Genomic DNA, 26602 nt, shown 5'->3' with positions numbered 1-26602 from the left:
ACACACAAACATCATACACCCACGCACCCTACTATTAAAACCCTCCTGTCCTAAATTTGAATATATCAGTCCCAGTAAAAGAGTCACTCCCTAGTTCATTTCCTATTATTCCAATAGGAATATTATTCCAGTAACATTGTCCCTTTGTGACTTCCTCTAGGGCACTTTCACACATGAAGTTTAAATTGCCTTTTAATCTTCCTTCCCTTATTTATGTGAATGTCTAATCATGGTTAATGCAGAACAGGTATTTGTAATGGAAATGAGCATTCTGGCTAGTATTGATTTTACATTGGTGTTATAAACCCACTGAAGCAAAAAGTGCTTTGAGCTTTGTATGTGAAAACATCATTATTCTCTTTCACTCTATGCACTTTCTCTCAGCGATTGAATTCAGGCCCTCAGCTTTAACTTTTCACCATTACAAACATTACTCTTTATCCACCTTACACCTTCTCATTTTTTGTTCAGTCTTCTACTGTTGCTTTTATTCTGATATGTGTGTAAACTTATTTAACATATTTATTACCTGTTCTTCATTTACATACATTCACAGAGTACACAACAACAACAACAACAAAGTTAACAGAACATCTACACCTCCCCATACAAAAATGTATTATTCACAATCTCAAGAACCAGTAAAACAGTGAATCTTAACAGTCATCATTATCTCTGAAATAGCACTTGGATAACTATTTCCTTGTTTACCCACTTAATTAATATAATAAAGTATCAAAATGAGCATTCCATTTAATTAACTGAAAGTAGAATCAACAACTGATTCTATGCTACTTCCCAGCAGATTAACCCTCACTGAGGGTTAATAGACTTGGACACAAGCGTAGAACCAAACATACTGTAGTATTCTGTGGGTCTGAAAAGGCAAGGCTTTATCTGACCATGAAGCCTTGGTGTTGGAGATGGTTGACGTGGTTGCAAGCAAATGAAGGTTACGTAAAGATGGGAGAATCCATCATAACTTTAAAAATAATAATCCGCAGAGGTGTGTTCATGGGTCCCTTAGATCATACAACGTGCCTACTGTTTTTTTTTTTTGCTTTTTTAAAGACAGTCCTCAGGACACATCTTAGAATTCAGAGGTCTGCAGATTCCAGAGCATGACCCTGTTCCAATCTGCAACTTGATTCGAGAGCTGGTCAGATGAGTTTTCTCTGGAATGTGGACCCCCTGAATTCCTGAAGCACTCACCTAATGAAAGCTTGTGCCACAGTATATTTGCTGCTCTTTAAATTGCTACAGGATTCTTAGCTGTCTAGCCACAAAATGAACAATTTCACCTACATTTATTTTAAATACAAAGTGAAACTGTTTTTAAAAAGCAGCTTATTCTGTGTAATAGATGGGGAGATAACTGATTTGTTAATCAAACAAATCTAGATACCCTTCTAGGCGCCACAGTAGTGTTTCTGTCCATAGTCCACAATGCTCACAATTACCATTAATTCTGATGCACTGGCACCACAGTTATAACCTATCCTCAACATTTATTTCCTACTACAGATAGCGTTAGAATTAGGTCATAAAATACGAAAGTCAATGCCAAGGCTTCACTTGACTTTAATGGGGACTAGATTAATATATTCATTCACCTAGCACCAAACAAGAGATAAATTTCTACATACTAATTATTAACACATGCAAAGTAATGGTAGATCTTCAAGACATCCAACTACCCATGGCAGCACATAAATTCTAAAGCTCAGGTACATTTACTGAATGAGAAGGGAAAGACTGCATAGCTCAAGAGTATTTTTATTGCAAATCTGAGTATTTTCAGAAGATAAATCATACCGTGATGGTTGCAATCTGTTTCACAAGTGAGCTGTTAAACATAAGAACTGATGACTGCAAGGTTGAATTTGCTTGGAACAATAATTATTTATGACACTTTATTACAGCATAACTCATAAACATATGGTTACCTTATTAGAAATTAAAATTCATTTTCATATAACTCTCAGCATGATATTACACCAGCATAACTGAAGCAACTCCAGGGGACAACAAATAATCCCAGTTCAACTGTTCCAGGGCTTGACAGTTGCAATATGCAATTTCAACTAATTCTCTTGTAAATACACAGGCAGGTTTTGATAACACAAATCCATCCACAGGCAAGTACAGGCATAAATGTTATTATTTCCCTACCAGCTTTTGAGACTGCATAATTTATTTCTTTGACACAAAGTACCATTAATTTGTTTGACATTTGCTGCTTTTTTTTTTCTTTTTGGCCTTATAGCTAACATAGTTTCTCCACTTCCAGATGTGCAATTGTGCCTTGTAAAAAACAACAACAACCTCCTGACAGCATATACAAACTAATTAATTAAATGAATAAAATAAACATTCAGATAAACTTGGTATAGTCTGGACAAAATAGAAAATTCTTTCCAGTAGCACCTTAGAGACCAATTGAGTTTGTTCTTGGTATGCACACGAAAGCTCATACCAAGAACAAACTCAGTTGGTCTCTAAGGTGCTACTGGAAAGAATTTTCTATTTTGTTTCGACTATGGCAGACCAACACGGCTACCCACCTGTACTTGGTATAGTCTGGATTATGCTTCCTCCCTGCCAAAATTGTGGGGAGGGGGAATACACAGAAGGGCCGAAAGTTCCTTCAAAGACTCACCAGTTAGTTCCTTCCTATCAAGCTCTCAACTCCTAAATCCAATCTGGTAACGCCTGCTTTCAAAATCACAGCTAAAATTCAACACTAGGCTTTCCCATCACCTCTAAAACCTTTTGATTGTTATGTTACTCACTCTTGCTTCCTCCAGCAACAGTACCCCCCCCCCCACTTCTTTTACCATGCAGGGGTAAGAGAACAACAAGGAGGCAACACCAGGAAGCCAAAAATCCCTTCCATCCCCTGCTGATGTAAGCTTACTATTCTCCATAGTAAGTGTTATGTCTTCAAGTGATAACACCACACCAACCCTGGCAATAATGCTCTGTAATAGCAGAGGAGAAAATGGCACTGAAACTCAAGAGCTGCTCTGCGTTATTAAAAAAACACATGCTTGGCTATGCTGAGAAGACAACTAACTCCCTGCCACATGCCCACTCAGACACATCCTGACAGCATCCTAAAGATCGTAATCTAAGGACTAATAACAAACAGAGTGTGCATTCCACTTGGCTGTAACTATGCTTTCCCCGGCTTCCCACTCAGGGGGCACATCTAAAAAGCAAACTTCCTCCCACTCAGGGTCTCACCCTGGATCATGCCTTTGGGCCTCTTCATTTCTAGGATTCAGCCAGAAACACAATTTAGGAACAGTTTTACCATTATTACCCATATGTCCCATGCTTTGTATGTGGTAAGTGCTTGTATGTGATACACTTGGCATATACATTCTGTTTGTTCCGTTATATACCTAGAAATCCCTTTTCGAGAATCCCTTCTTTTTATGTGCTTTTGGGTAGGATTTTATGTCAGTGTTCATAAGATTGATTTTAATACTAGATGCAAAGAAGATTCAAACAAATCGTTTTTTTGTACAGTTTGGTAATGACAGAATTTTGATTGTACTTTCATAAAACACATTCCGTGGTAGGTGAGAACTTTTGGAGGAGGTTTAGTATGTAATAAAGTGTAAATTAGATACAGAAAATTCCAATTTATTTTTTGAAGTGCTTTTGTGGAGTTAAGACGGACAAGCAGAAGGATGATCATTAAAATAAAAATACATGGGGAAACCCCAGCCAAAAGTCCATACATCACCACTACAAATACTATAAGTACAAATATATCACACATCACCACTACAAATATGGCTATGTGATGCCATAGAACATTTACTTTTACCTCTAGAACCGTAAAATGATATTGTACTGGTAACAATGAAAGCACTGTGCCAAAAATGGAAGGGGAAGTAGACTGTGGAAGCAAAATTAATTAATTAAATTAATTAATAAGAGACTACCTATTTCACTATAGCTCCTTCCCTTTAAGGTGTTCTCATTCAGCACCCTTTATCTGAAGACATATTTGACTAAATGCACAAATCACAACACACGGTTATCAACTAAGTTGATCGAAGACTTTAAACATTGCTCTATTTTTAATTGAGTGGTAACACAAGCCATTTGGGGTACAAGTGATGGTTAAAACATTCCCACTTGAAATGTAATTACTGAAGTTCTCTTTAAACTAAAATGTAAATAGGCATTTTAATAGTATTCTAAACTGTATTTGATTTACTTCCCATTGATTACATTATTGCCTTAGTAATTAGACATCACAGTATCCTTTCTGTGCTGATGTTCTTCCACCCTAGGTATTACTATCTCTTGTAAGCTATAAAGTGTGTTGGCATAGCATTTGGGAGAAAGTGGGTGGTATTCAATGTCATACATTTCCAGTTGTTCTGTCTGCACAAGCATTTCAGCTCTTCTCCTCCTGTGCACTGTTCTGGAGTTATCCTAACCCTCCCCCTCCGCGATACAATTTTTTTTGGGGGGGTGCAAGCAGGAGGAAATGGGGGGAAAGCCCCCTTATGCAAGCAGAAGTCCTTGTGCTGGACTTCTGCTGATAGGACTAGTTAGGTGAATCCTGCCCAGAGAGTCTAAAACTCTATTTTTTATACAGGTAGATAGCCATGTTGGTCTGATATAGTAAAAAAAAAAAAATATCATTCCAGTAGCACCTTAGAGACCAACTAAGTTTGTTCTTGGTATGAGCTTTCGTGTGCATGCATACTTCTTCAGATATACATAGTCATATTTGCCTAGCTTTGAGAATTATAAAATGCTCTTTAACGAAAATACACAAGCATGCCCACACCAACCAACCAAAAAAAAAATAAAAATCCAAAATGGGGGACAAAGATAAAATGGGTGGGGGTAAACGTTTGAATGAGACTGGGCATCTTCATTGGGCACAGGATGCCGACAGTCTTGGTTGGTGAGGGAAATTGGTGGGATGGACTGGGATGGATGGATGAGTAGCACTCCATTTGTTGTAGTTCCCCATCTGCTTTATATTGAGGGCCATTTCAAAATGATCACTATTGGGCAAACTCAGTGGTAAGAATACGAGTGTGATGCCTTAGATAACTCATTTATTGGCCCTTTGATAAGCTGACTGTCAATTAGTGCTAAAAGATAGAGAAAGGTGGTATTTCATTGTCAACAGAATACTCGACTAAGAGCACTTAATTCTTTTACATGCTCATTCTGAGCTATAACCAAAGGAACATATTTTTCATTCCGTTTGAAATGATTAATCAAGAGGTGAAAAGATCTTAGTTAATGCCAATCATTTTTTTCCTCAGTCACTCAATTCCCAAGAACAGAATATAATCAAAATCATTACCAATTAAATGTGCAATTTAGCAGAATGAAGCAGGACTATTTAGGAACAAAAATAGTACAAAACACTATTAATTCTATATTACTTGATTGTGATTATTTTTCTAAATGTCAATTAGATGTTTCTACCAAAGATTAACAGACAAGCTATTGAATATGATTTTATGCTCAGAATCCAGCAGTCTATTTAATGAAAGGGGGGCTAAGAAGTAAATAAACAGGAAATGTTGCTTTTACTTCTGCACAGCACCAAAGATAACTGAATAAGTAATTGACCTTTCAAAACAAGGACTCCAACCCAGTCATCCAGAAACCAAGTGCACCTAAGAGGTTTCCAATTAATCCTCTAATTTAAGTCCTATGTCTCTTTTCTATCAAATATAGATAAAAGGCTGGAAATCACTCCAACTGAAGCAGCACCCTCTGCAGAGAGCAAAGAGGGCCAGCCTCCTTATTAGGAACTAAAGGTCAATAAAAGAAAAAAGTCTCTGTAATATCTACTTTTATTTACTTTTTGTCTTTCTCATCTATAAAGACATGGAAGAGCTGAAATGAGAATGGAAAATGATAACACTGGCAGACTTCAGCAACTGGGCTTAGTCAAACATTCACTGGGAAGTTTCAGAAACTCTAGAAACTTTAAAATTTTGGTTAGATCAAAAAGGGATTATAATAAATCTTTATTACAGTCATAGACCAGCAAAAGAGAAAATAAAACGATAGTAGATAGTATAAATATTTTTTAAATATCGTCTTTTAACAATACTATTTCAAATCCCGTATTAGATTAAAATTAAGCTAAAATTTAATGGGAGATAATTCCATTTAAGTATTATCCACTATGGCTTGGTGGACGGCTTTATCGCTGTTGTTAGTTGATGTCACGACGCGTCTCAGTCTTGCCGCATCGTAACAAAATTTGGCTACAGTCATAGTTCGCTCTGGGTTGGTGTCCTCAATTAAATATCTAGTCAGCATTTCAATTGAACGGCCTGGTAGATTTTTTAACAGGGGTTCGATTAACTCCTTCCTCGAATCTCGATACAGAGTGCAGTGTAGAAGAACGTGACTAATAGATTTGATTTCCTTGTGATCACAAGGACATAGTCTCTGTTCTATCGGAATCTGAAGATATCTACCAGTTAGTAACGCCGAGGGTAATGCATTAAAACGAGCCCTAGTAAACGCCCATCGGTGTCTCGGGTTTTCTAACGTCTTTAGATAGATAGCTGGGTGGTTTGGGATTGGCAAATCAGCAGTAAAATAGCAGAGGTGATTCAATGTAAATAAGCGTAGAATGGTGCACAATGGGGCAAAACAACAACAACTATCTAGTTTCACATACAAGTTCAAGAGGCCTGAACTGTTGGTGACTGACCAGGAACAAAACCTCAGGATCATGGCTCAATGAAGATGTCAGATCAGATGTGAAATGGGTAAATGCCATGCCAAGGATCATTAGGAAAGGGATTGGATATAAAACTGCCAATGTCATCATACTGTTATACAGGCATGCGGCATGACTGGACTTGAAATACTGTATACTGTTCTGGTCATCTAACCCCAAAAAAGGAAGTTGTAGAGCTGGAAAAGGTTCAGAAAGGGCAACCCAAGTGATCAAGGTGTTGGAGAAACTCCCTATCAGGAAAGGTTACAACTGTAAGACCCTCCTGGGTAACTGGCACAAATATGAGTAGCAACTGCCACCACAATCAAGAAGCATTCAATATTTTTGACTTTACAGTCATACCTCTGGTTATAATCAATGCGGGTTGCGTTCACCACAGGATACGAACGCGCTGAACCTGGAAGTACCGGAACGGGTTACTTCTGGGTTCAGCGGTTCGCGCATGCGCTGAATCGTGCTTTGCCAATGCGCAGAAGCGCCGAATTGTGCCACGCACATGCGCAGATGCGGCGCTTCATGTTGCGTTCTGCTCAAGTTGCGAACGGGGCTCCGGAACGGATCCCATTCACAACCAGAGGTACCACTGTATCGACATTTTAGCCCTTGTTACAGCTTCCTACTCCTTTCCCCCAGGCAATTCCGGTCCTAATCCCCCACACAGGGTCACAAAAACAAGGCCTTCTGCCTATACTTGTGCTTTACTGTGGTTCTCCACTGACATGGTTGTTGTAAATGGTCTCTGTTCAATGTGGTCCCAGCAATCCTGGACTTCTGAGCGTGGCACCCAGTAGCACCCTTCTGCAGGCTCTGAGACTTGAGGAGACATTAGTCCAGCTGCCTTCTGGCTGGCAGTCTTCTGAGCCCAAGTGTTACAGCCAGTGGGGTAATCCCCAGTTGCTTCTCCTCCACTCCCCCAAAAGACAAGGTGGCAGGTGATGCCTTTTCCCAAGACCCCATGTCCCTTCTTAGAGACAGTGATAGCTTTAGGAGAGCTGGAAGCTTCTTCGTGTTGCTGTTTTTCTTTTGCTTGTCAATCAGTCAACCCCCTCTGACTGCTGTGTCTAGGCTGCTTAACCTCAGGAACTCCAAGAGCTCCTCATTAGTCTAAGCTGGTGGTAGCTGTTCCTTGTTCTACCCCTATCTTGGTTGGTTTGACTGAGGTGCAGAAGACTGGAGCCTTCTTGAAGGGACAGTCACAGCATGGCCATTGTGCCCAAGACTCTTCACAACATTTGGGGCCTTTTAGTTTAAAGAAAATGAGAGTACAGGGGAGGGCAGGGGAGAGGAGCATTAAATTGTGCACAGTATGGAGAAATACTCCCCCCCCTTATTACAGTAAAACTCTGAGGCATCTAATGAACAATTTTGGAAGATTCAGGACAGCCAAAACACTACGCACAGTTAAAACTGTGGAATTTGCTCATACAAGATGCAGCGATGACCACCAACACAGATGGATTTCTGTTTTTAGGATTTTTCCACTGGAGAAGAATGAAAAACTAATTTTGAAATTAAAATCCATTCTCACAAGTGAGGCCGCAAACATATAGTCGGGATGCAGTTCCTATGATGCACATTGCAGCACACACTCCCCTGATTTACATTCTTAGAAGTCTAAATACCATATTTTTCCATGTATAAGACTAGGTTTTTTTCCTAAAAAATAATGTCAAAAATTAGGGGGTGTCTTATACACAGATAGTGCCGAGAGTGTACTGGTGATTGGTTGTTGCCACAAAAATAGGGGGTGTCTTATACATGGGGGTGTCTTATAGACAGAAAAATATGGTAAGTTAGGAGACAATATAGCAGGGTGTACAGCAGTTTTGATTCATTTCTTATATTATAATTTTGTTCTGACATGGATACCAAAACCTGAGTTTCAGAACATTTCTGCAGAATATATTGAGTAACAATGCATATGTGGCTAGGAATCCTTCATAATTTTTCTGTCTGGATACTACTGATACCCTACTGTGCAATATCGGGAGGGAAACAGACAATTGTTATGAAAAAAGCAGCATGAGATGTATCCCTTAGGGGCAAATAGAGAATTAGGGCAGGCAGACGATGCAGAGAAACCTACAGTAGTCTACAAGTCAATTGATTCAGGAGACATGGATGCAACATCCAGCAGTTACTGCAGTGGGAGAATATGTAATTAGAGGAAAGGAGAGCAGAAGCCACCCAAGCTGCTGGTGCCTTCAAAGGCATCCGTGATACAGTCTGAAACTCTGTGATCCATGGAGGAAGGACTGCAGATCAGAGGAAAGTACACCACTTGGACAGAGATGTGTGCAATAGCACTGTCAGCAGCCTGCACTCAAGGGGAGCTAAGGACTGATGCCTGTTGTCCATGACACAGATAACATGTCTGGATAGAAAAGAAAATGTGCTTTCTACAACTTGAAGAGAATGGGAACACAGTGAAATTATTCTAAGTGGCTGAGTCAGAATCATGCTAGATTCCCAAATAGGATAGAGATAGCCAATTCGAAAGAATAGGGAACTACAGATATAGAAACGGATACAGTACATAGATATGCATGCATACAACAAAACAACCAGGGGAAATCTGAGAGGAAAAGAGTTTTAATTAAAAGCTCTGGTAACAAGCATTTCAAAATGATTAAAAGCTTGTAGTCATGAACATCCTATTTGAAGGATACCTGAAAATTACCACCCTTCATTTTATGAATAATCTTGTATGTTTTAAAACCTTGCAATCTGAAATGCGGTCATAGGACCTGCACTGGATGTTTAACCCTTCCTCTGTGCTATTTTACAAACTACACAGAGCAGGGACAGGGAAATATGTACGGGGGATAACTGTGTTCTATTCACATGCAAAGCTACCTAACTTGCACTTTCTGAACAAATACCCATGCACAGCTAACCTGTGAAATTTGCACTTTTCCACATGCTGTGATGAATACAAAATTCATGCACTGAAGTGTGTGCAAACATGCATGTATAAGTAAAAATAAAATAGAAGAACAAATTACATTGGGGGAAATTGCTTGTAAAATTTGAGTATTTAAATAAAATGTATTAAAAATGGAGTCGAGTAGACCATTGTTCTACTGTACAACGCCATTTCTTACATTCTACCATTTATTTCCTATGTATATGTAAAGCTATGTTTGATAAAAAGTGAAGGCTTTCAGTATTTGAAAAATGAATCTGCAAGGATGTAGTCCCAATTCCATGTTTTCTAAATTAGCATATTTCTGTGGTGGGGCACTTGCAAGAAAGGATCAGTTGTGTAAGGGAAAGGCACTTAACCTGTTCCAAACCCATTGATTATCCCATGTAAACACCCCTACTATTCCAGTTATATTTTTGTGAAATATCAGTAACCTGTGGTCAGCATGTCCACAACTCAGAAACATCAGTGCATCAATAGAAAGTGCTTTCTGCAGCCTGAGAGAGAACCTACTGAAATATTTTCCAGTGGATAATTCTGAACCATGCTAGAATCCTATCTGTGTAAAAGGTTGGTAGTTCACTGTGAACATGAAGGACTAAACATTTTTTTTTTTTTTTGCCTTGCTAAGGAAATGGAAAACATTATTTTTAATTAAAACCTCTGGGGAAAAGCAGCTATCCAAAATATTTTTGATGTGAAATTGTTTGTTTTTTCTGAACAACTCAGAGAAGTTCCATTATGGGGTAGCTATATAACCTTAGTTAATGAATTGATAAATAAATAAATATGAGCACTCTGCTTAAAGTACAGTGCCTTCTATTAGCAAACCCAAATAGTCCAGTGCCTGTCAGCTTGAAAAAGAAACAGGGCCAATAGAACATGTGAGCTTCAGGTACTGAATACTGATTGCCATTGATCCAACAGAGAGATGGAAGACTCTAACACAGTTTCCGGTACTGTGTCCTACCTTCCTCACTACATAACTATAAAAAGTTTGTATTTGAGACTAGCAGCCCTCTAATGCAGTAGTTTTGAACCCCTAGCCACCATGCTGAATCAGGCCAACAGAATGTTTTCTCATGGGCTCCAGCCCTTCCTCCAAGGTCCAACCATTCTTTTAAGAAAGCAGATGTTCAACCTACCTTCAGTGTAATCCAGCTGGCGAGTCACAGCAGACACTCTTGGTTCTCAGGACCACCACCCCTTTTCCCATGTGCATATATGTGTGTAAGAAGGGTGTGTGTGTTGAGCATTACAAAATAGTGAACCCAGGAGACAGAAAACAGGCTTGGAGAAGGGAGGGGACCTGAAGAAAAAGACATCTGGTAAGATCGCTCCCCAGCACCTGCCTCTACAAATGCAACGTGTGAAGAGGGTAGCCTTGAAGTTTATTAAAAGTGCAAGGCTTCTTAAAGGGTAATACCATTGCTGCATTATAGAAGATCTGGGGTGGTTAATGGGGAGAAGATAGAGGATGGGTGGATAGATGGAGGAGCAAGAGATTGCTTATTATCATTGCTATTAGTATTATTATTGATTCAGCACATTCTGAACTAGGATACAATTACTTTCAGATCAGCTGGAGACAGGAAACCTTGGATCTCAAAAGAAGCAGTATGAAACACTACTTCTATTTCAATTCCTCTGAAACAATGGGATGAAATTCAGACCATTATCACAGCAATATTTATACTAATTATCTCTTGCTCTAGCTGTCTCTACGACCACTTATGAATACATTTGTGTTTTTTAAGTAAATGTGGCATGAGAGCAGTACTATGCTAAAGACTGCTCTCAAATGAATCCCTAATATAGCAGCAAAAAGGGAGCATTTTCACAGCAACTTCCTATGTTATTGGTTCCAGGTAAAAAGCAAATAAAAATCCCAAAGTATGTGTATTTGGGGGGCTGTAACACAACATCTGGCCCAATGGATGAATTTTAAGCACTCCAGAATGGCAAGAATTTATATTTGATGTCCCGGTGATACTATTCTTTCTCTCTTCTCTCACACCCACCATCTGTGAAGTAGAACTGTGGTCTTTCTAGATACAGAAGAACCTTGCATACAAAGACGTAACAGGTCCTGATGCATACATTCACAATAAAATGGTGCTGAAATAGCACGGTGGAATAACAGGAATGCTTGAGCATTTGGAAGCCCAGATTAAATTATTTCTCAAATAAAAGTAATTAAGAGCATCACACAAAGTGGACATTCCTACAGGAATCCTGTTAACTATCATGTGAATCAGTCTATTTATAAAATAAGTGCAGCCATGTTGGCTCATTAGATTAAAAAAAAAAAAACCTTTATTGGGGCTAACCAAAGCTTTACAAAACAGTCATCAGGCTTTGTAGTAGTTTTCTTCAAGTCAGATATCATGTTAAACAAAAATAGGAAAAGATCCATATGTATGTTTTGGAACATGCAATTTCAGATTAAAGTACAGTAGAAACTTTGTTTTCATGATTCACTAGACGATATATGGGATGGGATCAGTGTCCTTTCACATGGGTTGATTCACAGAATCATTGAATCACAAAACTTCAGAGTTGGAAGAGAGCCTGAGGGTCATCTAATACAATCCCTCTGCTGTACAGGAATATGTAGCTGTCCCATACGGGGATCCAACCTGTAACCTTAGCATTGTCAGCACCACACTCTAACCAACTGAGCTACCCAGACAGATTGAGCCAGAAATACTGTCATAAATACGATATTTTTTTTGTAATTTGAGATTTGTTTCTTATAGCTCAACGCTAGCCCTCTTCGTCCATGCATGTATGGGGAAGAATACTAGTAGCTTTTCAGACCAGCTAAGCAGAGCTGATACCCACAAATCTCTTTCTGATGAACACTCCTTAGTTTTATCTCCCTGTTCCAGCAATATATTTTAACAGCTTGTCAAGTGTGTCATCTCTTCTCCATTTCAAATATAGATGGATGGAAGCCAGCTCAAGAATAATTCTAAAGAAAGCACTTTTTAAAAATGGAAAAGATCCACGAAGGCCACGCTCATAAACACTAATGCCATAAATAGAGAAAACCAAAAAAAAAAGTACAAGCCAAAGTGAATGCCAGTTTATCACATTAATATATGTACAATACAAAACATTCAGAAGTCTTCCTAGAAAACTGAACCATATAGAGAGAGGGGAGAAAATGTATAGGGGGGCAGGAAGACAGATGTTCAACCAGGACTATTTAAGGCTGTTCTTCTGGAGTGACAGAAGCAGCAGCAGATTACATATCTCCTCATTCCCAAACAGCACAGGAAAACACACATTCTACCCATTATCTGATATTCTACCTCTGGACATTACCTAGAGCAGGCATGGCCAAACTTGGCCCTCCAGCTGTTTTGGAACTACAACTCCCATCATTCCTAGCTATCATGACCAGTGGTCAGGGATGATGGGAACAGTAGTCCCAAAACAGCTGGAGGGCCAAGTTTGGTCATGACTGACCTAGAGGAATTGTGTCCTATTCTGGTGATGAGTGGAACCCTACAAAGCAAGACAGGATTCTGGGGGAAAGGGAGAAGAACCCAAAGTTGTAGTGTCAGTCTATCAGGTCATCAGACAGCATATCAAACTGGAGTTGTAGGATCTTTGGTATTTCCAGGCAGAAAACTCTGACATGGTGTATTACTCAGGTGAGATGCAATATCCCTCCCTGGGCCGGAAGCCTTATGGTGTAGCCCTCAGGCTTGGAACCTGTCAGGGAACTGTCCCCAAGGTGGTGGAAGGGCTCTCAGGATGCTACAGAGAGCCCCAGTCCCACCTGACCAGTAGCACCTCCTCTGGCAGCCGAGGGAGCAGCGAGGCTTCGAGCAGGGAGGGGCAGGCTTTTCAGGGTATGGAGGGAGAAGGCTCTGAGGATGCTGAAGAGCCCTCACACTCCTCTCGCTCAAGGGTCGAGGAAAGAGACACGCAGCTTCCAGTGCCCTAAAGGCGTCGAGGGGTGAAACGAAAGGATGGGAGGTGGGGTTTCCATATACTGATGCTATTTTGTTGGTGTCAGAACCGGAAGGGGCCATTCCCGGATTCTGACGATGCTTGATACAGACATGAACTTATTAGCTCTGCACTGTACATAGTTTGTACAATAAAACTCTTAAAGGAAACTCTGAGTTTTGCCTGCTTACTCATGAGCAACCAACAGAGGACCTTACAGAACCTATCACAGTTAATTCCCATTTCATGTCTTGCCTTTGCTTATGAGCAGGTATAGTTTAGCATGAAGACCATGGTCTAAAAAGAGGGCCAATTCTCATGGAGTGGTGTCTCCAGGGGAACTAATGTAGGGATCTCTAGCTCAATCTCGGGGTCCAGCTTGGTGTTAGTGGAACTGGTCCTCCTGATCCAGCTAGCTTCTCCTTCGCCATGTTGGAGTACTAGCTAGTACCCCCATGATCATGGTCATGAAAGCATAAGTTGTTCATGCTTCCTTTTCCAAACATGTCCAGCAAATGTCTGAAGCACCCCAAAGTGCTGGAGAATGAAGATAAGAGAAGATACATTTCAGACCTCCTCATACTTTTATTCCTGTGCTGGTGCCTTATCTCTTTTTCTTTCCAAATAATAATAATAATAATAATAATAATAATAATAATTATTATTATTATTATTATTATTATTATTATTATTATTATTATTTATTTGTACCCCGCCCATCTGGCTGGGTCTCCCCAGCCACTCTGGGTGGCTAACACAAAAGGATAACAATTTTAATCCAAGTTTTAAAGTTTAAGAAATGACTTTAATCCAAAACATGGAATTTTACAACACCAAAAGCTTTGGGTCCCCTTTAGGGACGTCTCATTCCTGTTTTAAGCTGCAGGCTAAGAAATTATTCAATGACAACTTTTGATCAATTAAATTGAGACTGGACAAAGAAGATTCACAATGGGAGAAAAAAAATGTATTCTGTTTGAGGCACTTGCCTCAACCAAACCAGGGTTAGGTACAAGAAAAACTGAGTCTTTCTAAATTCACTGCACTCCTCATGCATTAGCATTGACACCAAGTGAGGCCTTTCTATTTCGTTACCAACAATAGGTCTCAAAAAGCCATTTATGAAACTCAACCATTTCCGATCAAGACCAGGGAAACAAACAAAGCCATTTTCATTACATGTTTCATTATTACATGTTTGAAACTTCAGCACTGAAGGATCATGACAGATTGTATTCCTATGCTTGTTCAGCAACGCAAACCATTTATGAATGGCAAATGAGCTAGCTTGTCCAAGGAAACCCAGGAAAAGAGGAGATATTGACAAAAATTTCCTGTATGTAATAAACAGGATTGCTTTGTAATGAGTATCCACAGGAGCACCTCAGCCACAGAGACAGGTTTTTCACCAAGTTAATACTATGGGGGGAACAGTATTTGCAACTCATCACACCTCACAAGATGCTATCAACAGTCACAACAGCTTACTTATTTATGTTTAAAATGTATATTCTGCTCTTGAACGGAATACCTCAGAGCCGTCCACGTCATTAAAAGAAGACCATAAAACCACTTCTAAGCCTACTATCTGTAGATATAGTGATACATGGGTCACATATTTAGATCAGCCGAAAGGCATGATGAAAACAATATTCACCTGTTGCCTAAATGTACTATTATCAACTGTTATCAATTTGGTCTTAAGGTGACACAGATCATTCATGTCTGGGACAACACACTTGCCATCAGCCTAAGCAGCAGTATTACTGGAATTTATATATTGCAAAGACAACACGCTAGGAAGTCAGTTAGTCACTTGGGAACTTCACAATGAAGTTTCCATCTGTCTGGGTCATCTGAACTTTCTACATATAGAATCAAATGAGGATATTATCATTTATACTACCATGAAGATTGAACTTGATAATGAGATGCTCTGTTCTGCCTTTGTTTTAACAGCACATTTCTCACTAGACCACAATGAAGTTACTTTGCGGAACACATTATTTACCTTCACAATAGGCAGAATCCCCTTGGACAGAGATATAACCACTTTTGCATTCACAAGTAGCTCGCGTGTTCCAGTTCCTGCACTCTGAGTTTTCACCACATCTGTGTCCTTGTGCACAAAAATTATGACCTGAAATATAAAGCACATTCAACAATGTATCAGAGTGAGGGAAAGCAATAAAAAGCTTAATCCTAAATCAGCAATTATACTATTTAATTTAGATAGGAATCTTAGCAGTAATACAAATTAATCCATACATTTAACAGTGTTTCACATGTGTTTTTTCCTGAGAATAACATTTAACTTCCACACTAACATAATGTACTTTACCTTTCATAGAATTTTAGAATTGAACAGACCCACAAAGGTCATCTAGTCCAATTTTCTGCAATGCAATGCAGGAATATTTTGCCCAACATGGGAATTGAACCCACAACTCTTAAGATTAAAAGTCTCATGCTCTACCAACTGAACTATCAAGGGCCTGTGTGCTTAATTGTCCATATTTACACTGATCTTCTACTGAAACTAATCACACCACTTTTAAGAATGCTGTCATAACAGATCCAAAATTCCATAGCATGAGAATCTTCTGTTAAGGGCCACATTTTCTTAATGGTACTCCACTGAGAGGCCAGATGCTGTACGGGGGCACAGCCAGAGCTAACAATGATGAAAGCTTGAAACAAAAGTGTTCTGGATTAATTAATCTTAAATAAAGAACACCTTGCTTAAACTTTCATGAATAGATTAGAATTCTCAATCATATGCAGGTATACTCAGCAGTAAGTCTCCCTGGAGCTTTATAAGGTGGGCTCTCAAATAAATATACAGGGCAGAGGATTTAGCTAATGTCCCATCAATGCAACCCCTGTGCAAGGACTTCCACTTGAGAAATGGGGCTTTCCATCCTCTCCTCCAGCCACTCACTCCTACCCCTGAAATTGGCTTTTGGGGGGGGGGGTTCATGCTGGGAAAACAAGATGCAAAAAGAGCTTTTAAGCTCTCTGCTTTGCCTGCATTTAACCTGCAGATTTTCAACCAGCCGACCTTCAATCACATATGGTTGAAATCACACAAGTTAAATGTGCATACGATGTGATTTATATTAATATAACAGGTCAGTACACATTGTTCCAGGATGCAAAGAGAAGCAATTCCTTAAAACTTTTGTGCACTACACACATACACACAAATATAGAACCCTACCAACTGATTCTCAAAGAGATGATGGGGAGATGGGGATGGAATTCTGTTACCCAATGCATACAACCAGCAAAAAGCTTTTTTTAAAAAAATAAAACCATCAATGTATATTTATCAAATAAAATGCTGCCCCTTCAAATTATTCTGAACCACACAGAAATGAGAAGACAAACGCTTTCAAAAGCCAGCAAAAATATGGAGGAAACCACCAGGAAAGAAGGCATTCTGAAGCAAATCTTCAAAATGAAGTTTTTAAATGAAGGAAGTAGGGATCTTTATATGACAACAGCATAGATGAGAAGGCAATAGAGCATTAGCTACAACAACAAACAGTTTAGAACAAATGTGCAAAGCATTCCCCCATACACATAGATGTATGTCATAAATGCATGTAGTACCTTAACAACATTTGAAAAACAAATAGACTTCCAAAAGGGAATCACATATACCCTAGATCTTTGACAAACTAGGTGACCTCTATTCCTTCTTCAAACATTTCAGGTGAATACTCTTCCAGCATTTAGAGCAATTTTTCTACCCTTGGCTTTCCTTTGATGAGGGCATTCTTATGTCTTTATTACAACTGCTTCCACAAGATTAAGTTTTGCTTTTTAAGTTATTTGATTGTGCAATGACCCATTTATCATTTTAAGCTAATTATAATAGTAATCAAATTCTACGCTTCAGGGAATAGGTAGACAAGCTCATTTCATGTTGTTAAATAATTGTACAATTGGCTTGGCACATATCCTTCCAAATGTGTTCCTCCAATTAGGAATACCGTAGGTTACAATTCTCAAAAAGTCAAATAACTTAACAACCTCAGACCTGCTCCAAAGCTACTTAGTCTGAAAATCCTTGCATACTCACTTGTAAGTCCCCATGAACTCAAGCAAATAAAAATATGGTTGGAATTGGCATGATTTTTCTCATAAATGTAAGCCAGCTGCTTTATTCCATATGCAATTTCTTCTGATCATCCCAAGACACAGGATCACATTAAGAAATAGGCGTATGGCCTTTACGTGGCAGTTTACATGACCACATCAATCTGAAAAAATTCTATTATGTTAACAGTGGAGCTTATCATGCACACTTCACATGTTACTTTTCTTGAAAAGCTTGTGCCTGTGATCAGTCAGGAGACATCCAGAGAGCATAAGTGGGTGGCTTTTATGTGTGAGCTGGCTCTTAAAATGCCAATGGGATGGGGAACCATTGTTGGGATGTAGTCCACAGTGTCTTCAGATTCAGCCTGATTCATTGACTTCACTCCAGTATAGCAATTTAGGGTTTGTTTGTTTTTTAAAGGAAGATTTTTCCTAAGCTCATTTATTATCTGAGGAGGAGATACAGGGAGAGAGAGAAAGGAGGGAAAGAATGGACAGTGAGTATGTGTGTGAGAGAGAACAAGGATTTGAATGAGTGTGTGTGCGCGCGCATTAACTGATGGGGTGGATAAGGAATGTTTGGGGGGGATTAAAAACGTAAAGGGAAGCCAAAAGTGCATGCTCATCTGTGGTCAGGAACAGAAATTGGCCTGATGAATATGACTGGCATTCATTTAAATCATTATTGTTTTTAAGTCCACACATTATAGGCAATTAATAACTTTTTATAATAATAATTTATTATTTAATATCCCGCCCATCTGGCTGGGTTTCCCCAGCCACTCTGGGCTGCTTCCAACAGAACACTAAAATGCAATAATCTATTAAACGTTAAAAGCCTCCCTAAACAGGGCTGCCTTCAGATGTCTTCTAAACATTGTTTTGTCATTTCTTTTACACTGAGATTAAAGTAAGTTGCAGAAATAGTTACATGTAGTATTTGGCAGAAGCCGAACTGCAGTGGAACCGAAACAGTGCTGATTGTGACAAATACAGGTTAGAACAGAAATCACTGCCTTCTTACATCCCTAGGTGGGAGTAACAAAGAAAGAGTGTGTGGTGGCTCTGCCCATGTATGAGAAAGGGTATGGGGTGATATTGAGCTTTACTTAAGATTATAATCATTTCATTATCTCTTTAAATCACCACCATCCCATGTCTCCCTCCCTCTCCCTCTCTTAAGATCATCACCTGTCACCCTGCCACTCTCTAAGAGAGAATGGGGTGGTGAGGAGCTTAAGGTATACAGGGTATGGGGCAGCTCTGGCCCCACCCTACACCAAAACACTGCCCTGGCGTTCAGTGGGAAAAGGCTCTCCTACATTTGCCATAGACCCCATGTAGTATCAACGTTACTTTAGAAGTATTGAAAAAGAAGTACCATTTTTAATTTGCAGTTGTCTGTACGTAAATTTGTTTGCACTTGTGTCCAGAACTATTTAGCTATTTATTTAGGCAACAGAATGGTCAAAACAGGCAGGATAGCAACAACAGTCTTTACTAATATATAAAAACACTTCCAAGTCAGGCTGCTACATTTAATTTATCTGTTAAGATTGATTTACAAGATTTTAATCAATTAAATATATGTAACATGTTTGTGAAAAAATACTATTTTAATAAAAGTGCCAAAGTCCAAAGCTTTAAGTTTGTAAATCAATCAAAATCTCTGGAAGAAAAGAAGTTGAAATATGCATATAGGCACAAAGCACTGTGTTGCACAAATATGTTGCAACTGAATTGCAATAGGCGAGCACAGAAATAATTAAACAGAGGCCAGCAGAACTGTATTTATTTTTCTCACAATAAGATCATTTCATGGTTGCTCTCACATATATTCTAAGTAACACAAACGACTCTACATGCATGTATTTTGTACTCAATAAGCTGCTCCCAAGGACAGTACTGTATGTAAATTCTGAAATAAGCCTTTGTAAAGTTGAGAGCCCTGTTGCTACAATTCTGCATGCAGCAGACCTGTTAAATTTATACTTATCAGCATCTTTCTGGGACTTAATAAAACTGAATTCTAGAGGTGTCTCAGAGCCCCACAGCAATGCATGAGAAATGTCTTTATTTTTTTGCATCTGAGGAAACAGAACTCCTTCCATTCTCTTTATGCAAAATTGTCTCATGTCCAGTCTTGGGGCTAGACAGGAAGAGATGAAAAATATGCTGATTGAAGAGACTCATGAAGGTGCCAATGAAAGATATTATAAACCTGTTTTATATAAATAGTAAATGTAAAGGTTAGCAGAGCTACATTATTAATAAAATGTTTGCTGCACTTCAACCTCCTCCTACACACACAAACACGGATGTTGAAGTAAACGGGGCTTGCTTCTGAATAGACATGCATAGAATTGCACTGCAAAGTACTAATTTGAGCACACTGAGCAACTTCTAACCTGATTGCCACCAAGGTCAATTTAAAAACCACAGAACCTATTTTAATATATAGTGATTAAAAATTATGTTATTCAAAAATGTTTAACCATGTGCTTTTTTCTTTTCCTTTTCTTTTACTCTTTTTCATATTCAAAGGTTGAGGACATAGAGACAAAGGGAGCTACTTTATACTGAGTCAAGCCCAGGACTTTTTTTCAGCTGGAACTCACTGGAACTCAGTTTCAGCACCTCTCAGGTGGGCACCATTGCCATTCTAAGAGAATGGAGGTGGTGTTCATGGTGAGTTTTGACACCTCTTTTTCTAGAAAAATAGCACTGAGTCAGACCACCAGTCCATCTAGTTGAATACTCCCTACACTGACTGACAATGATTCCCCAGGAGTTCAGACAGCCCTACCTGGAGACACGGCCATGCAAAGCTGGCAAGAGGTCCAGGACAGATGGGAAATGCAGGCCGCATTTCAATAATCTTTACCAAAGGGTTGGGTTCCCCTTTGCTTCTACCATGGGGAGCTTGGAGTAGGCCCCCTCAAAATTGCAGGCCCATTCCAATTGGCCAACCTGCCCCCCCTTCTGACTTGCCTGGAGGTGCTTGGGATTGGCCCTGGTACCTTCTGCAAGCAAAGCAACAGCCCATGTTTGTAATCCAAGAAACTGAGTAGCAGCAAAAATAAAAAAATAAAAAATAAATGATTTTGATTTGACACCCAATGGGAAAAAAATGCACAATCACATCTGTGACTCCAAGTTACATAATCATAATCTATGATAGTGCAGTAAATTTCACCAAGGATGGGAAAAAATAACAAAAGCATGATTAAGATGCAATCAAGAAATTGTTCCACTGCTATATGGTCTTTGATGACTACATGATAAACAACAACAAAAATGTTAATGGCAACAATAATTACATATGAATTCATCATGACTGTGGGTGGTCAGGGAAACAAAGCAGCTCCGCTTTCAAGGAGAAAGATAATTTTTGGCAATTGTGCTGTTTGAGGCTTAAAGACATGGGAAGGGAGTTGGAATAGGAAAATTCAAGAAGAAACCCACAAGGCCCCAATACAGCACTTGTGGGTTTAGCTTTGCACTGGTGGCATTGTTTGGGTTGTAACTCTAACTTTAATGTCAGAAGGTCGGCAGTTCGAATCCCCACAATGGGGTGAGCTCCCGTTGCTCGGTCCCTGCTCCTGCCAACCTAGCAGTTCGAATGCACAAAGTGCAAGTAGATAAATAGGTACCGCTCTGATGGGAAGGTAAACGACATTTCCGTGTGCTGCTCTGGTTCGCCAGAAGCGGCTTTGTCATGCTGGCCACATGACCTGGAAGCTGTATGCTGGCTCCCTCGGCCAGTAAAGCGAGATGAGCTCTGCAACCCCAGAGTCGTCCACGACTGGACCTAATAGTCAGGGGTCCCTTTACCTTTCTATACAATGTTATCAATGTGTAGGAAGTTATACATGCTTCACAGACTGTATCTATACAAACTGAAAAAAAAGTAAATTAACTTCCCTGATTTCAAAATGCTCTACAATATCCCCAAGGAGCTTTGATGTCTGACCAGCTAATGCATAAAAGGCATCCAAAACAACACCATAAGCCTTACAGTAGGCCTTTCAGATCAAAATCAAACATTCTTTTAAGGAAGACACAATAACTATTAACAATAACTGCCAATATCCTACTTACCTTTGCAAACACTGCAGCACTGATTCTCTGGGAGGATGTAATCTTTTTCTGAGCAGTTCAATGGAGGACAGGTCTCTGTTACTTTTACTAAAATTCCATTCTAGAAATAACAATGTTTTAAAGAGTTACACTGATGAAAATTCCACGGTTGCTTCTACTGTCTGTAATCAGAGACTGACATAAACAAAGGCTGCATATATATGAGACATTCAAAGCACATTCCTCTTCAAAAGAATCCTGGGAACTGTAGCTTGTTAATGGTGCTGGGAACTGCAGGTCTATGGGGTAAACTACAGTTTCCAGGATTGGACGGGGTTACACAGCAAGGTGCGTATACAGCCAGACTATGACAAAAAAAAGTAAGAATGGTACTGGTCTGACCAGCAGGGACCTCACTGCCCAACATGCCCAGACTATCTGTTCTCTTTGCAGAAGAACGTTGTTGCATTAGTATCAAACTAGCATGGAAGTTTTGATGAGTGAAAGATTAAGCATATCAATTTGAGAGAGAACTGTTTTCCCTCTAAAGTTCAGTAATACCTGGTTGTCATGAGATGTTCACAAAAGAAAAGCATGGGAAATGCACTGACAGCAGAACCTATGATACTTCCATGCAAAATGGGCAAGGAAACAAAAAGGAAGGCAGCTCTGAAAACTAGCTCTATTATTTCCACAGCTTGGAAGCAATTAAAAAGCTATTCATGCCTTCACTAGTGAAAAGGTAGAAAACATGTAATGATGATGGGTTGCCCACAATATTATCTACTATGGTACAATTGATACTTTGTTCTGCAGCAACTGAAATGAAAACCTGACTTACCAAGTTACTTCAAAAATGCATTGCTACTCTAGGCTCGCAGGCTGAGAATCAGTTAAGCACAAGGAACCATTGTTATCCTTACCCCTTCCTGACTTACAGCAAACACGTATGAGTCTTTTGCATATGATAGATAGATATGCCAAGGGCAATACCAACATAGCAAATAAAATGGCAGCTGCTGTGCCAGTATTGAAGCAATGGCAGGGTTAGATACTTCATATGCTATGTGATAAAATCACAATTAGCACTAAAGTGAAGATCAGATACTCTTATCACCAGAACACAGTAGCTCATATCTTGTTTTCTGCTAAGCCTAGAGGCTTTTTGGAGTTTCTTATAATTCCTTTCTGCACATTTGCCCTGATTTGCGCCAGGGACTCAGCAGCTGCCCTCCATGCCTAGTCAGCAGCCGAGAGACAGATCTCAAGTGTTTCCCGAACTTCACAGTACCCCGGGGAGAAAGTTAACAAATAGCAGCCCAGCAAACAAACAGAGACCCTCTGGGTGCAATGGAGGATCCAGATATTATTGTTTTGAGAAGGAACAGAGAGGAGAATCTGATGCAGATGAAAACTCTTCTAGATGTCTGATTTTGTAGCCCTTTCAGGCTACTGTTGCTGTTCACTGTTATCATGAAGGTATGGACTGTAGGAATCAGCATGCTAGATTCCAAGTGTGCTAGGTTCCCCTGCCTTGTGGTCATTCTCATGGCCCTCCATGAATTGCTTTGTGAGAAGCAGGGGTCCTCCTGTATATCTGAACATTCTCCACATATTTAATACTTGATTTTCATATTTCACACAGCAACCCTCCAAAGAGAGCTAGTGCACTTACTCCTGAACCACCAGCATCAAAACATTGAAGAGTACAGAGTCAAAGCAGTAATATATTTCACTTATTAAAAAAAAATCATGGTAAAAGTTATTGTTTAAGCTGAACTGAAATTCATTTGCAAACATAGAATATAACACAAAGTAAAAGTAAAATGTAGTAAAAAAATAGCTTTAATTAACCACATGGGGCTGGTTCACATGGTCTGAAATATCATCCACTGCTGTCGATAAAGCCCTCGAGCTCAATTCAGGATTGGGCTCAGAAAACCAAACTATTTTCCCCAAAGACAGAGAAAATCACTTGGTTTGTTGCTCCCCCACTTTGCAGTGCATTTTCCTGTCACTTTCCCAACTGAAAGGGTCTTCTTTTTTGTGGATCTGTTGTGCTATCGCATCAGAGCACTTTAATCCTACTTTAGTTGTGCAAAGCTAAATTTCTGGCATGTGCTTGAATCCCTTCCGCAAAATAGTGACAGCCTGCAAGCACTGAAAGTAAAAATGGATTAGAATTTATGACTCACGTCTAAAAAATGTTTCTTCTGTCAAAAGCATCTGAAGCAGTGAAGGTAATATTGCACACACTTTGCTATACCATCCAGGGCATGCAATTATGGAGATACCACAAATGTTTAAAAGTGAAAGAGTGAACAATTGCAATGTAAGTCCTACTGCAGTCATAATGCGTGAGACTGCAGTCTTAGAAGGTTAAAAAACTTACACGACATTCTTTGCAGTTCTTGGTTAAAATCCTCTGACCTTCTGCCAACACTTTTCCTCCATAGATGCATTTGGCTAGAATTTTCAAAATAAATAAAAACATCAGTATTCAGTAGTAAGTGCAGATCAATTATACAGTTTGGTACAAACAATATTGTTTTAAGTCAATCTAGATGCACTGTGGTAAATATGATGTACTCATTTTCCTTTCAGTAGCAGCCAGTGTTAATTGCTCACATTTATTTTGACTATAATAGTAAATTCATTACAAAAACTATTATCTTGAACCATTTCACAACTCACTCTGACAAACTAGGCTACTCAGTGACCTGAAGTAACAGGAGAAGCAGAACAGATATTGAACTCGGTTCATTAACAGAATTAGTCATGGCAGTGACATTCTGTGGAGCAGGCACAGTACATTTGTATTAAGATATGCCTGTATGGGCAAAGTATTGACAACCTGGAAGGACTTACTGGATCACAATATATACCGTAGATTCTGATTTATCTACACCATATCAAGACAAGTGAAAACAGAACTGTGCCCCTGTGTAATTGGAGCAGTGTCTGAAGTGAGCCACAGGTATTCATTAACTATCATAATTTATTAGATCACTGCTGGAAATACAGAGCTAACAAACACATGAAAAAGGAAGACACCATACAATGATGACTATCTGTAACATTAAAATTAGCTTCTGGAGCATATGGATCTAACTTTTCTTTGCTGATTGCCTTTTAGAAACTTTTACAGATGAACTAAAACTCAAATATTGTATTTCTTGCATACTTTTAATTCCAGAAAGTAATGCATATATACAACAGACTTGATAATTGTCTGTTATGCTATCCTTTCCCAAGCAGAGGCCCCTTGAGCCATGCCAGATACAGTGGTACCTCAGATTAAGAACTTAATTCGTTCTGGAATTCCGTTCTTAACCTGAAACTGTTCTTAACCTGAAGCACCACTTTAGCTAATGGGGCCTCCCGCCGCCGCCGCGCCGCCAGAGCACAATTTCTGTTCTTATCCTGAAGCAAAGTTCTTAATCTGAAGCGTTATTTCTGGGTTAGCGGAGTCTGTAACCTGAAGCGTATGTGTCAGGTCTGCGTTTGGTTACTCACGAGTAAGCAGGCATGAGTCTGAACTGTCTTTTAACAGTTTTATTGTGCAAACTATTTACAGTGCAGAAAAACATGACTGTATCAGTCACTAGCAGAATCCGGGAGTGCCGGTTTCCGGCTGTGACCCCAACATAAGAATTTCGGCACCCCAAAGCGCCGCCTCCCCTGTCTCCTTTTGACCCCTCTGCGCAACTGGGGCAACGGAAGTGGCATGCTCCCCTCAGAGCGAATCTCACGAGGGGTGCTGGGGCTCTCCGCAGCATCTCCAAGCCCCTGTTTCACCTGGCTGCCTCCAGCTGGCCCCTCCCCACTGGAGGAGGCACCGCTCTGCCCGCTGGAAGAGGTTTTGCTACTCAGAATGTGCCGAGGCTCCCGGTACCCTTCCGTCCCCAGCCCCGAGGCTGAGGGCAGTTTCCTGACAGTATGTAACCTGAAGTGTATGTAACCTGAGGTACCATTGTATAGCTCCACGAATGAGGAAATATAATTCCTTTAAGGATGTAAATAAAAAACATTTCTCAGTTCAGGGAGAAAAACCTGGAACAACTCAAAAGGCCTCTGTTTGCAAAATATGGGTTGGACTGCTGTAAAAAAGTCGGTCATGCCAGATATAGCTCCATGATACTTGCCTTCTGAGGAACTACAGATCTGTATTTTGGTAGAGTAGTACTGGTGCCAGAGACAAAAATATATATAGTGTGACCAAAGTGCAGATCTCTACTCAAAATGACAGGCACTCAGTTCTTAAACAGACCCTCAGTATCCTTGAGATTTTGGGTACTTTCAAGCCAAGTATCATTTCTGGCAAGGGAATGAATATTAGCTCCAAAATCTTTATTTGGTTAGAAAAGAAATTGGCTTAGACACTGTTACTTCACTGGGTACATATGTAATAAGGTGCCCAGTGCTCCAAATTATTAAAGCGAGAGAAACTAAATTCCTCCAGGTTGTGTCATTAATACAGATAAATGAAAGCTTCAAATATGTTGTTGTTGTTGTTGTTGTTGTTGTTGTTGTTGTTGTTGTTGTTGTTGTTGTTGTTGTTACAATTATGTGATTTATTATCTGCCCTCCACCCTAAAGTCCCAGGGCAGGGCACATTAAAACACATTACAACACAAAATAACTTACAACTTATACCCGAATGTTGCTTCCTAATACCACAATGTATTACAATCTCCAGTTATGACTTCCTGACACATTTGCATTACTGTAGCCATAATAAAAAAGAACGTCCTCTTTAACTCCGGTAAAAGAGG

At 39.5% G+C, this 26602-nt stretch overlaps 1 protein-coding gene across 5 annotated transcripts in view; it reads right to left on the bottom strand.

The window, feature by feature from the left end:
* The window catches only part of NELL1 (neural EGFL like 1), a 361894-nt gene that overhangs the window by 200235 nt on the left and 135057 nt on the right, over positions 1-26602 (bottom strand). For all 5 annotated transcript variants that reach the window (XM_033150888.1, XM_033150879.1, XM_033150869.1 and 2 more), the window contains exons 10-12: positions 24220-24293; positions 21849-21948; positions 15652-15780 (exon numbers count right to left, since the gene is read on the bottom strand). In XM_033150888.1, coding sequence (XP_033006779.1) covers positions 15652-15780; positions 21849-21948; positions 24220-24293 — 303 coding nt within the window. The remainder of the gene's footprint in view (positions 1-15651; positions 15781-21848; positions 21949-24219; positions 24294-26602) is intronic.

Source organism: Lacerta agilis, chromosome 1 (assembly GCF_009819535.1).
Source record: "Lacerta agilis isolate rLacAgi1 chromosome 1, rLacAgi1.pri, whole genome shotgun sequence".
Taxonomy (NCBI): Eukaryota; Metazoa; Chordata; class Lepidosauria; order Squamata; family Lacertidae; genus Lacerta; species Lacerta agilis.
This window is presented reverse-complemented; position numbering and strand designations above follow the sequence as displayed.